The 12,734-nt window shown below is 43.0% G+C and overlaps 1 protein-coding gene across 5 annotated transcripts in view; it reads left to right on the top strand.

Annotated features, from left to right (window-relative positions):
- LOC137172707 (scavenger receptor cysteine-rich type 1 protein M130-like) overlaps window positions 1-12,734 on the top strand; it is a 35,579-nt gene that overhangs the window by 5,869 nt on the left and 16,976 nt on the right. For 3 of the 5 annotated variants that reach the window (XM_067577295.1, XM_067577294.1, XM_067577293.1), the window contains 10 exons: window positions 420-701; window positions 1,541-1,846; window positions 1,941-2,249; window positions 3,953-4,258; window positions 4,353-4,637; window positions 6,905-7,210; window positions 7,305-7,586; window positions 8,205-8,510; window positions 8,605-8,886; window positions 10,183-10,512. In XM_067577295.1, coding sequence (XP_067433396.1) covers window positions 470-701; window positions 1,541-1,846; window positions 1,941-2,249; window positions 3,953-4,258; window positions 4,353-4,637; window positions 6,905-7,210; window positions 7,305-7,586; window positions 8,205-8,510; window positions 8,605-8,886; window positions 10,183-10,512 — 2,944 coding nt within the window. In that variant the 5' untranslated portion in view covers window positions 420-469. Of the gene's footprint in view, window positions 1-419; window positions 702-1,540; window positions 1,847-1,940; window positions 2,250-3,952; window positions 4,259-4,352; window positions 4,638-6,904; window positions 7,211-7,304; window positions 7,587-8,204; window positions 8,511-8,604; window positions 8,887-9,932; window positions 9,999-10,182; window positions 10,513-12,734 lie in introns of those variants that run through there. The other 2 variants (XM_067577297.1, XM_067577296.1) reach the window with 2 other exon arrangements.

Raw genomic sequence — 12,734 nt, 5'->3', positions numbered from 1 at the left:
CATTTACATCACAGTCACAAAACAATCATTGTACATACTGACGGACACAATACTTAAGACAATCACAGTTATGAAGAATAGCAGCTAGGAAAACTTTTCAGTCACTCAGAGTAACAATTTTCTCTAACTTTAAGCTGTGTTGCAATTCATTCTAGTGGTAAGGAAACTGGAAACCAATCTTCCCCGTTCAATGACTGTATGAGGAACTTTTAAAGCCAACCTGCTCTGTGATGTGGTGTCATGGTTATCAGCTCTGAGCTCAACTAAAGATGTTCAATAACACTACAACTTAGATAGCAAGGCTTTATAAATGAAGACACAGGTCTGCTGGTGCCTTCTAGATGCCAGCGACTCTCTTATTTTTGTTCTAATGACACTCACTTTATTCTTTTACTGATGACTCTCGTGTTTCTGTTCAGAGACCGTTAGGTTGGTGGGAGGAGCCAGTCGCTGTGCAGGTACACTGGAGATGAATCAGGGAGAGTGGAGACCAGTGTATGGCTCTCACTGGACCCTGAAAGAAGCAGCTGTGGTATGTAGAGAGCTGGACTGTGGCTCTGCTGTTTCAACAGGAAGCAGAAAGAAGCCTTATCGTAGATCTGTATGGAGGATCAGATCTGACTGTCTTCAGTTTGGATCTGCACTGAGGGACTGTGCATTCCCAGATTCCTCTTCCTCCACTGTGGAGCTCACCTGCTCAGGTAAGCTCATCAGTGACATAATAATAATAATAATAATGATAATAATAACAATAATAATAATAATAATAATAATAACAATTAAAGCTGCAAGCAGCATTGAACGGGCCCTTGGGCGGCTGTGGCCCAGGAGGTAGAGCGGGTCGTCCACTAATCGGGAATTTGACGGTTTGATTCACTCCAATGGGAGAAGCAAACATGAATACAAATTATGACCGATTCTTTTGCCCCATAGTCACCAAAGTAAATATTGGACCCATTTTTCACAAGCCACATATCTTCCAAACATTCTTACACTAAAATAACATTTTTCAAATAGACAAATCAGGAGAAAATTAACTTTGCTCGAGACCTGGGTCTGTCACAGCAACACACTCTCTCGAGATCTGGCAACACAGATTTCTCTCTGTAAGGGAAACCATTTGTTTCATGTGAAAATGAACCTGAATGCCACAGTAACCCATGCAGCTCTGTGTTTGTGTTGTTTGCATGATTTTTTTTTATCATATCATAGGGTAAATGCTAGCTATCATGACGCCAATGCTAACGTTAGCTTGACTGTCTAACCCTGTTCTCAAGCACACCTTTTTACATGATTTAATATTCCATAATCCCTGTGGGTGGTGGGTCCACAGAGAAGCTCCATGTTGCTTCTTTGGTCTGTGCCTGACCAGGCCCCATAGGCAGAGGCCCAGCCACCAGAGACTCCCCAGCCAGGCTCCAGGAGGCAAACTCCTAAGATGTTTTATATTTCTGTTTGGAAAGAGATGTTTTATATTTGTTATTGTACATAAATGTTAAATGAAGATCAGTATTAAATATTAAATCCTCTCTCTCTTTAGACTCTGTCAGGCTGGTGAATGGGACTAGTCTGTGTTCAGGCAGACTGGAGGTGAAGTCTGAGCAGTCGTGGTCCTCAGTGTGTGAAGCTGACTTTGACCAGCAGGATGCAGAGTTGGTCTGTAGGGAGCTCGGCTGTGGGGCTCCTTCAGTCCTCCAGGGGGTGCTCTATGGAGAAGCGGAGTCTCCAATGTGGACCAAAGAGTTTCAGTGTGGAGGCCATGAGTCTGCTCTCCTGGACTGTAGAAGATCAGACTCAGCTAGAAGCACCTGCTCACCTGACAAAGCTGTTGGACTCACCTGCTCAGGTAGAAGAGGAGCTGCAGCTTTGATTTGGCTTCATTTCTGTTCTAATGAAACTCACTTTATTCTTTTACTGATGACTCTCTTGTTTCTGTTCAGAGCCTGTCAGGTTGGTGGGAGGAGCCAGTCGCTGTGCAGGTACACTGGAGGTGAAACAGGGAGAGTGGAGACCAGTGAGTGACTCTATCTGGAACCTGAGGGACTCTGATTGGACCCCAAAGAAAGCAGCTGTTGTTTGTAGAAATCTGGACTGTGGCTCTGCTGTTTCAACAGGAAGTAAAGAGGAGCCCTCACGTAGATCTGTATGGTGGTTCAGATCTGACTGTTTTCATTCTGGATCTGCACTGAGGGACTGTGCAGTATCATCACCTTTTCCGTCCTCCTCCATTGTGGAGGTCACCTGCTCAGGTAAGTCCATCAGTGAAATCATCTATGACAGTAATATTTTCCTTCCTCTGTCACAGTGATAGTTGGTGGTTTCCATTTGACTGAACTGAAAACTTATCCAGGACGACGGCATCCTAAAGGGTAGAGAAGTTAGCCTGTTCCTGGAGGCTCATTGCTTCAAACTGAGACAATCTGCAGCTTTAAGCAACCTGCTGTGGTTCACTCACACACCCTGCAGTTCTCCTGAGCAGCTCAGTCACATCCACCTTACAAGCAACAGCTACATTACAAATTAAAACTTGTTTGGATGTCAGAGAGGCTGCTGTTTGTAGTCTGGCTGTTCTACAGAGGTGGAATCATCCACATCTCCATTTCCCTCATGGTTAACTTGCCATCAAACAGCCTAAATCCCTGACCATCTTACTCGTTCAGCAGACTTCATTCTTCTGGCCAGCAACAAGAGGTAATTACAGTACAACAGGAGAAAAAGCTGCTTTATGAACTTCCTTTTAGTGCAAAGGCGCAATCAACAGTAAGAGCTGTTCTTCCCGTGACACCTTGTCACAAGAAGGTAACCCTTTTGCTCTGTGGGAAGAACTCCAACACAGCAGTGCTTAGCGGGGGGCTCGTGAGTATCCTCACACTTGCCCCACTCTTCTCACCCTGAGCTACTCCAGAAAAGAAGAGAGTCCAGCCCCTCTCCAGGAGTTTAGGACCAGAGCCGGTGCTGTGTGTAGAGATGAGCCCAACTACATCCACTTTGTACCATTTCTTCTCCCTCCCCTGCTCCAGCTCCTTACCAACCAGAGAGGTGGGTAAGGAGACTCACTTTGGTTTAAAAAACACTTTCATGAAGAAATCTACCTCAAAACCTCAAGGTCCTAGCAAGGGGCTACAACGGAGCCAAAGGCTAACATTAGCTAGCTAGCAGAGTGTGAGGCAGAAACACATTAAGATCGCTAATACAGAATAAATATGATCATGGTGCAATTCAAATATGTAGTGTTTGGACTACATATTTGGACCACAATCTCACAAAACTATCTTTATTAAAGTGAATATGTCTGTAGGTTACGCTACATTAAAGGAGCTACAAATTAAGATGAGTTAGCTTACAGCACAATACTCCTAGCTAGCAGCTTAATAGCTGTCGACTTTCACACAATTGAGTGAACAGCCTAGCCAATTAGATTAGCTGTAGTGGTTCCAAGGAAGCTGACTGGTCAGAATTTGAATTTTTTTCTCTCTTCTTTAAAAAAACCTCAGTGTACAAAATCATTTTGCCAAACATTACCACACAGTAAACCTGGCAAAAGTCTGTGTGAGAGTTTCTTACCTCACAATGTGTGAAAGTGAGCTTGCAAACCTGCAACTGGATGCTCAGACTCTAAACACAAAGTTTGCAGGCAGAAACCAAAAAGTTTACAAAACTTACAGGTTACAGGTACAAAACCTTGTTCTCAATCACACCTTTTTACATGATATGATATTCCATAATCCCTGTGGGTGGTGGGTCCACAGAGCAGATCCATGTTGCTCCTTCAGGCTGTGCCTGAGCAGGACCAATGGGCAAAGGCTCGGCCACCAGAGACTCCTCAGCTGGGCTCCAGGAGGAGACCTCCTGAGACTTTTTTCATTTGTCATTTGTGTTTGTGAAGAGATGTCTCAAATTTGTTGTTTGGTAAATAAAGACCAGTATTGAATTGTACATCTTCTCTCTCCAGACTCTGTCAGGCTGGTGAATGGGACTAGTCTGTGTTCAGGCAGACTGGAGGTGAAGTCTGAGCAGTCGTGGTCCTCAATGTGTGAAGCTGACTTTGACCAGCAGGATGCAGAGGTGGTCTGTAGGGAGCTCGGCTGTGGGGCTCCTTCAGTCCTCCAGGGGGCGCTCTATGGAGAAGTGGAGGCTCCAATGTGGACCAAAGAGTTCCAGTGTGGAGGCCATGAGTCTGCTCTCCTGGACTGTGGAAGATCAGACTCAGCTAGAAGCACCTGCTCACCTGACAAAGCTGTTGGACTCACCTGCTCAGGTAGAAGAGGAGCTGCAGCTTTGATTTGGCTTCATTTCTGTTCTAATGAAACTCACTTTATTCTTTTACTGATGACTCTCTTGTTTCTGTTCAGAGCCTGTCAGGTTGGTGGGAGGAGCCAGTCGCTGTGCAGGTACACTGGAGGTGAAACGAACAGAGTGGAGACCAGTGGAGGGCTCTGACTGGACCTGGAAGAATGCAGCTTCAGCTTGCAGAGATCTGGACTGTGGTTCTGTTGTTTCAACGATAAAGAGAAAAGAAGCCTCAGACAGATCTGTATGGTCCATCAGATCTGACTGTGTTCAGTCTGGATCTGCACTGAGGGACTGTGCATCATCATGGTGGATGTCTTCCTTTATTATTGAGCTCACCTGCTCAGGTAAGTCCATCAGTGACATCATCTATGACAGTAATATTTTCCTTCCTCTGTCACAGTGATAGTCGGTGGTTTCCATTGGACTGAACAGTAAACTTATCCAGGACGACAGCATCCTAAAGGGTGGAGAAGTTAGCTTGTTCCTGGAGGCTCATTGCTTCAAACTGAGACAATCTGCAGCTTTAATCAACCTGCTGTGGTTCACTCACACACCCTGCAGTTCTCCTGAGCAGCTCAGTCACATCCACCTTACAAGCAACAACTACATTAGAAATTAAAATCAGTTAGTGTATCAGAGTCTGCTGTTTGTAGTCCACCTGTTCTACAGCAGTTAACTTGCTCTCAAATAGCTTAAATCCCAGACTGTCCAACTCTGGAGTAGACTGCTCTCTTCTGGCCAGCAACAGGATGTGACTCCAGTACAACAGGAGGAAAAAGCTGCTTTATGAACTTCCTTTTGGGGCAAAGTAGACCCTCTTTCTCTGTGTGGAGAACTCCTACACAGCAGCACTCAGTGGGTCTCACCCTAGTAACTCCAGAAAAGAAGAGATTCCAGCTCCTCTCCGGGAGTTTGTTTCCAGAGCCAGTGCTGTGTGTAGAGATGAGCCCAACTAAATCCAGTTGGTACCGTTCCTCCTGCTTCAACAGCTCGGGCTCCTTTCCAACCAGAGAGATGACATTACACAACCGTGGAACCAGTGTACCGGGCCAGGGGTGTGGAAATGCTGACTTTGAATATGAGACAAAGTGTTATTTAAACAGAAAACTAACCACAACAGACTAAAGTTTCAGAGTAAATGGCATGTTTATTGTGAAGATTTAGAATAAACATGTTGTTGGATCTGAATGGATGAAGGTCAACCCAAGCAAAGTGGATTGACATAGAGAACTTACATGTAAAATAGTGACGTTCATGACAAAAATGCATGTCAAAGTTAAGCAGCAACAGTAACTTTAGCTACAAGTTTTGATTCAGCCCATTTAAGATCAAACAGAGAGAAAAACATCAGCTGCCACTGCAGAATCTAATGTGACTGGTGTGGTGGTCCTGTGTGTGTTTAATCCTCCAGAAATCATCAGCAGCAGCACCAATTTGCTCCCCGACTCTCTAATCCAGAGTTTGCCGACTCTCAACAGCTGTCTGTCGGCAAACCACAGCTGAATCCCCCGGACCAGACCCATATGTTCAACTTGAGCAAATATGCGAAAAATGCAAATCTTGTATAATCGTGTCACGAATTTCACATATTCACATCATCACGTAGCAACATTCACTTTGCCCTGGGCAAATATGTGCCAATTTGTGTTTCTTTTGTTCTTTGCATTGACTTTGTGTGTGATCTCGTCGCATGAAAAAAATTTGCTTTGCATTGTGTGTGAATACACCGTTAGAAGGGGAGGAGGGAGGGATATTCAGTTGGCTGCAATCTGCAGCCTCAACACCAGGTGCCACTAAACGTACACTCTAGTCCTTTTTGATACAATTTAAGATAAGTTAGCTTACAGCACAATAGCGAGATAAAGCTAATTCCATGTTAACATTTTTGAGTTGCCGATATGATCTTAATTCTGTCCACCTTTGATGTCATCTGTTCTGGGGATCATACAGATTAATACATTAGATGTTGAAGAGGTTATTTTAGCTGGTTCTGTGAAGCCATCAGTGTGAAGTCTGTAGTCAGTCCAGATCTCCTAGCTAGCAGCTTTATAGATGTTTACTATCATGTGATTGACTGAAATGTTTAGCCAATTAGATTTGGTGTAGTGGCTTCAAGGAAGCTGATTGGTCAGAATTTCAATTTCCACTCTTTCCTCATTACAAACTTCAATGTAAAAAATAATTTTACCACACATTACCACACAGTAAACCTGTCAAAATGCCGTGAGAGTTTTCTTACCTCACAGTGTGAAAGTGAGCTTGCAAACCTGCAACTGGATGCTCAGACTGAAAACACAAACTTTGCAGGCAGAAACCTAGAAGTTTATAAAACTAAGATTAACGGTACAAAACCGTGTTCTCAAACACACCTTTTTACATGATATAAGAGTCCATAATCCCTGTGGGTGGTGGGTCCACAGAGCAGCACCATGTTGCTTCTTTAGGCTGTGCCTGACCAGGTCTAGCCACCAGAGACTCCCCACTGGGCTCCAAGAGGGGACCTCATGAGATTTGTTATATTTTGTTTGCAAAGTGATGTGTTACATTTGTTATAGTATATAAGGTGGTAAATAAAGACCAGTATTACATATTAAATCCTCTCTCTCTCCAGACGCTGTCAGGCTGGTGAATGGGACTAGTCTGTGTTCAGGCAGACTGGAGGTGAAGTCTGAGCAGTTGTGGTCCTCAGTGTGTGAAGCTGACTTTGACCAGCAGGATGCAGAGGTGGTCTGTAGGGAGCTCGGCTGTGGGGCTCCTTCAGTCCTCCAGGGGGCGCTCTATGGAGAAGTGGAGGCTCCGATGTGGACCAAAGAGTTCCAGTGTGGAGGCCATGAGTCTGCTCTCCTGGACTGTGGAAGATCAGACTCAGCTAGAAGCACCTGCTCACCTGGCAAAGCTGTTGGACTCACCTGCTCAGGTAGAAGAGGAGCTGCAGCTTTGATTTGGCTTCATTTCTGTTCGAATGAAACTCACTTTATTCTTTTACTGATGACTCTCTTGTTTCTGTTCAGAGCCTGTCAGGTTGGTGGGAGGAGCCAGTCGCTGTGCAGGTACACTGGAGGTGAAACAGGGAGAGTGGAGACCAGTGTTTGCCCCTGACTGGACCTGGAAGGATGCCGCTTCAGCTTGTAGAGATCTCGACTGTGGCTCTGCTGTTTCAACAGGAAGCAGAAATGAGACCTCAGACAGATCTGTATGGAGGATCAGATCTGAGTGTGTTCAGTCTGGATCTGCACTGAGCGACTGTGCAGTATCAGGTCCCTCTTCCTTCATCATGGAGCTCACCTGCTCAGGTAAGTCCATCAGTGACATCATCTAGATCTCCTAGCTAGCAGCTTTATAGCTGTCAACTGCACATGATCACATTGATGACTCAATAGCATAGCCAATTTGATTTGCTATAGCAGCTCCAATGGAGCTGATTTGCCAGAATTTGAATTCCCTGCTCTTCCCTTCTTACAAACCTCAGTGTACAAAACCATTTTGCCAAACATTACCACACAGTGAACCTGTCAAAAGTCTGTGTGCCAGTTTTCTTGCCTCACAGTGTATGAAAGTGAGCTTGCAAATCTGCAACTGGATGCTCAGACTCTAAACACAAAGTTTGCAGGCAGAAACCTAAAAATGTACAAAAATAAGATCAAAGGTATAAAACCCTGTTCTCAAGCACACCTTTTTAAATGATTTAATAGTCCATATTCACTGTAGGTAGTGGGTCCACAGAGCAGCTCTATGTTGCTTCTTCAGGCTGACCAAGGCCCGGCCACCAGAGACTCCCCACTGGGCTCCACCTCGTGAACGTCCTGAGATTTTTTATATTTCTGTTTGTAATGAGATGTATTATATTTGTTATAGTATATAAGGGGGCAAATAAAGATCAGTATTAAGTTGTAAATCCTCTCTCTCTCCAGACTCTGTCAGGCTGGTGAATGGGAATAGTCTGTGTTCAGGCAGACTGGAGGTGAAGTCTGAGCAGTCGTGGTCCTCAGTGTGTGAAGCTGACTTTGACCAGCAGGATGCAGAGGTGGTCTGTAGGGAGCTCGGCTGTGGGGAACCCTCAGTCCTCCAGGGGGCGCTCTATGGAGAAGTGGAGGCTCTGATGTGGACCAAAGAGTTCCAGTGTGGAGGCCATGAGTCTGCTCTCCTGGACTGTGGAAGATCAGACTCAGCTAGAAGCACCCGCTCACCTGACAAAGCTGTTGGACTCACCTGCTCAGGTAGAAGAGGAGCTGCAGCTTTGATTTGGCTTCATTTCTGTTCGAATGAAACTCACTTTATTCTTTTACTGATGACTCTCTTGTTTCTGTTCAGAGCCTGTCAGGTTGGTGGGAGGAGCCAGTCGCTGTGCAGGTACACTGGAGGTGAAACGGGGAGAGTGGAGACAAGTGCAGGATGTATCCTGGACCCTGAAGAAAGCAGCTTCAGCTTGCAGAGATCTGGACTGTGGCTCTGCTGTTTCAACAGGAAGCAGAAATGAAGCCTCACTCAGATCTACATGGTGGATCAGATCTGACTGTGTTCAATCTGGATCTGTCCTGAGTGACTGTGCAGTATCAGGTTCCTCTTCCTCCATCGTAGAGCTCACCTGCTCAGGTAAGTCCATCAGTGACATCAGTTGGACTTTCAATTCCACCTTACAAGCAACAACTACATAAGACATTAATATAGTTGTTGCTTGCTGCCTAAACAAATAAGCAACTGTTTGCTGACAAGTTTAATATATCAACCAAAAAAGCTGATGATATGTCAGTGTTGTGTTCACTACTTGTTTCTGTTGGAAACTATTGTGCCTGCAGTGTTGTATGAATGTCTCATTAACATGTTGATCGTCTCAGACGAATCAAAAGGCAGCTGAGGATGTTAATCTATTTATTACACATAAATGTAGGAGTTCTCTGTGTTGTGTGATCAACCTTCATTTATTTGAACAAACAAATTAGGAGAAAACAACATTCAGTTTCTCACAGAGGAAAAAGGATTCATCATCTGGTCCGTGTAACACTTATCAGTTCAATTTTAAAGATAAAAAATAAAAATTGAAAATTGGAAAATTGAATTCATTTTTCAAAAATTGTATTTTTCATTTGTCAGATCAATGTATAATTAAGATTTTAGAGTCGTTTTATTTTCTATTTGTGGAATGTTGGATAGAATAATGGAAAAATATAAAATTATAGTTTTCATTTGTACTTGCCTGAGAAGGCGAGACCGCCAGGCAGCAGGATGACCACAGCGTCACTACAGGACACATGAGGGAAAAGAGGGATTTTAATTCCCAGCTCAGATTCTATATCAATAAGCTGCTGGAGCATCTACACACAAACATTTATAACACCTATTCCTCCTGACTCACAGTATGCATTGACCTGGGCTGAGGAGAAGACTTCTCAGCTAATCAACTTTACAGTGATTAGTCTAACTTCTATAATCTTAATTTGGTTTTTTATTTCAATCTGTGCAGCGGCTGCATCTGCAAGTGTTTATGAATCACGGACACACTGCACAACAAGGTTAATGTTAGCCACATAGGCTAGCATATTTAGCTTTTTTGTCCAAGGCGATATGGTGATATCACTGTATATGGCTCTCAAGCTATATGCTGTATATTTACATAAACAAATGCCAAAATGTACATTTAGAGGGAAGACCTGGCGACACCTAACAGCGGGATCTGTTGAGTCAGGCGCTTAGACCTGCCTTCTCAGGTAGCCCAAGACACATGTACAAATGAAAACTTTATGATTTTCTATTTTTCCATTTTTCTATCCAACATTCCAAATGAAAAATACAATTTTAGAAAATTGAATTCAATTTTTCAATTTTCTATTTTTTATATGGAAAATTGAACTGATAAGCATTACACAGACCATCATCTCTCTGTGTTTACAGACCTGCTGGTTCAGCCAATCATCTCTGTGTCTTCTACCATGGACGGGGTCTCCGAGGCCCAGCAGCAGGGGTTTCAGGTGCGTCGGGGCTCCAACTTCACCATCAGCTGCTCCGTCCTGCCTCAGTACCCAGGAGGCTCCTTCCAGCTCACCTTCACCTCCTCCAACACAGCACACAACTACACCCAGCCAGCTGTCAATCACTCTGCTGACTTCCTGTTTCCTGCTGCAGACCCCACCCACCAAGGAAACTACAGCTGTGTTTATGGCGTCTATGTTTTTGATCATAACTTCTCCTCTGAGAGCCGTCTGCTGTCTCTCACTGTCACAGGTAAGCTGAAGCAGAGTGTGAAGCTCAGTGGAACTGAGACGTCACACTGACTTTGTTTCCATGTTTGTAAAACATGATAAAAAGTCATCAGGCAGCAGGACCGACCCAGCGACCTACAGAGAGCTGAGGCAGAATCTGATGAAGGAACTGTAAACTGTTTCCTTCCCGGCTTCTTTAATGTTATTGAACCATAACAACTGTGTTGTAGTGAAAAGTAAAAGACAGCAAACGAGTCAGTGAAGCCAGATAAGCACTATAATGATAATAAACAGGACTTTACATGATGAGCTGAATGTCATCAGGAGAACTCAGAGCTTCACCACGATCACATTTGATTTAACTGCATGTAAAGATGTTGATTGTTAACAATCAGTTGAATCATTTCAGCCAGACAGGAGCTTTAAGGAGACAATCAGCAGACTTTCATTCATTCTTTCAAACTGGCTGTAAACACATGAGTTGTTTTTGTCCAACATCATCAGCATACAGAGGAGATCAGATGAACTTATAATCAACAAGCTGCTTCACACTTCAGTGATTTTAGGAGATTTAACGTCACTAAAGTTTCTGTTTGATGGGAGCTGTTGTTCACATGATGTCATGTGATCTAATGTGATGACTGAATGTGTCTCGTCAGATCCAACAGTTCTTATCATCAGACTGGTCATCCTGCCGGTGACTCTGCTGTTGGTTGTCACTGTCCTCTTTTTCATCCTGAAGGATGAACATGTTTGTTGTTTAGAGGACTGGTTGAAATGAAGCACTCAGCCTGTTTATATTGAACTGAAGAGAGGAGTGATGCAGTAACTTAGATCTGTGTTGTCATGTCTCTCCAGGAGAACATTGAGCTGGATTCTTATAACCTCGGGGTTTCCAGAGCTGAAGGAGAGCCGGCTGAAGAGGAAGGAGCTCAGGGAGCAGAGTAGGACCTCCAAGGAGCCACAAACCACTGAAGAAGAAAATCATCTTTGGTTTCATCTCTCCTCTCAGTCTCAGCCAGGTTTTTGAAGCCCAGTATGACGTCCATATTGGTCGATTCCACAGCTTCTGATTTACATCCAGCACCAACACTCAGTGCCAAAGTCAATAAATCATTTAAAAATTCATCCAGTTGTTTGATGAGTTTATGTCTTTTTTCTTCACTGCCTTTTATATATTATATACTACTTGTTCAGCTGAAATTTGTTATTGCTTTTTCAAATATATTTGCTTTCTGAGTTAAAAAAAAAACTGAATAAAAGAAAAAGTTATCAAGTGAAATCAAATGATTTATCTTTGTTTTGCTGTTTTTAGGAAAATTCTGCTGAATGTTGACTCATTTATTGTATGCGAGTTAGTTTCATGCTAATAAATCAGTTTCTAATGTACCAATAACACTTTTACACTTTGCTGCTTTCATTTTGAAGGTTAGACCCCAAAAGGAATTAGGATTATATTGTATATGGTAGTTATGTTATAATTCAATTAGCCTGCTCATAAAAGGGTTCACCTAATTGTATTCACTGTGTGACATGTTTTAATTTCACATTTTCCCTTCCTTTAAAACAAACTAAAATTCCATTTTATGATGATATGATGTGTTGAACTCTTTGATATCGTCATCAAAAGTGTGAGGAGCTCTTTCAAGGACCTGGAGAGTGACAAGATTCTTCAGTTGACTGTGAGGTTGGTGGACTTGATGAAGTGGCCCACAGAGGAGGCAGAACTAGCCAGTTATGGAGCAGGCCATCTCTGTGTCATCACAGACCACTTTGCTGACATACTGGATAGGGTGGGCTGTGACAGGAGTTTATATCTTTTCACTTATCACTGTCTTTTATATACTATATACTACTTATTCAGCTGAAATGTGTTATTGCTTTTTATCTAAATATCTGCTTTTTGAGTTGAAGAAACTGAATAAAAGAAAAAGTTTGTCTTGCTGTTTAAGAAAAAAAAATCTGATGTTTGACAAAATTTAAAGCACATGTGTTTCTGCTGAATGTTCACTCATTTATTGTATGTGACAGTTTCATGCAAATAAATCAGTTTCTAATGTATCAATAACACTTTTACACTTTGCTGGTTTGATTTTGAAGGTAAGACCACAAAAGAAATTAGGATTTTCATGATATTCTGGTCAGTTTAGCGCTCCCTCTCCCTCTTTACACTGAAAATCAAATAATATAATTATTATTTATTTGTGACAATAAATGAAAGACAAGACAAAAAGTCACACAAAA

Source organism: Thunnus thynnus, chromosome 20, assembly GCF_963924715.1.
Source record: "Thunnus thynnus chromosome 20, fThuThy2.1, whole genome shotgun sequence".
Taxonomy (NCBI): domain Eukaryota; kingdom Metazoa; phylum Chordata; class Actinopteri; order Scombriformes; family Scombridae; genus Thunnus; species Thunnus thynnus.
This window is presented reverse-complemented; position numbering and strand designations above follow the sequence as displayed.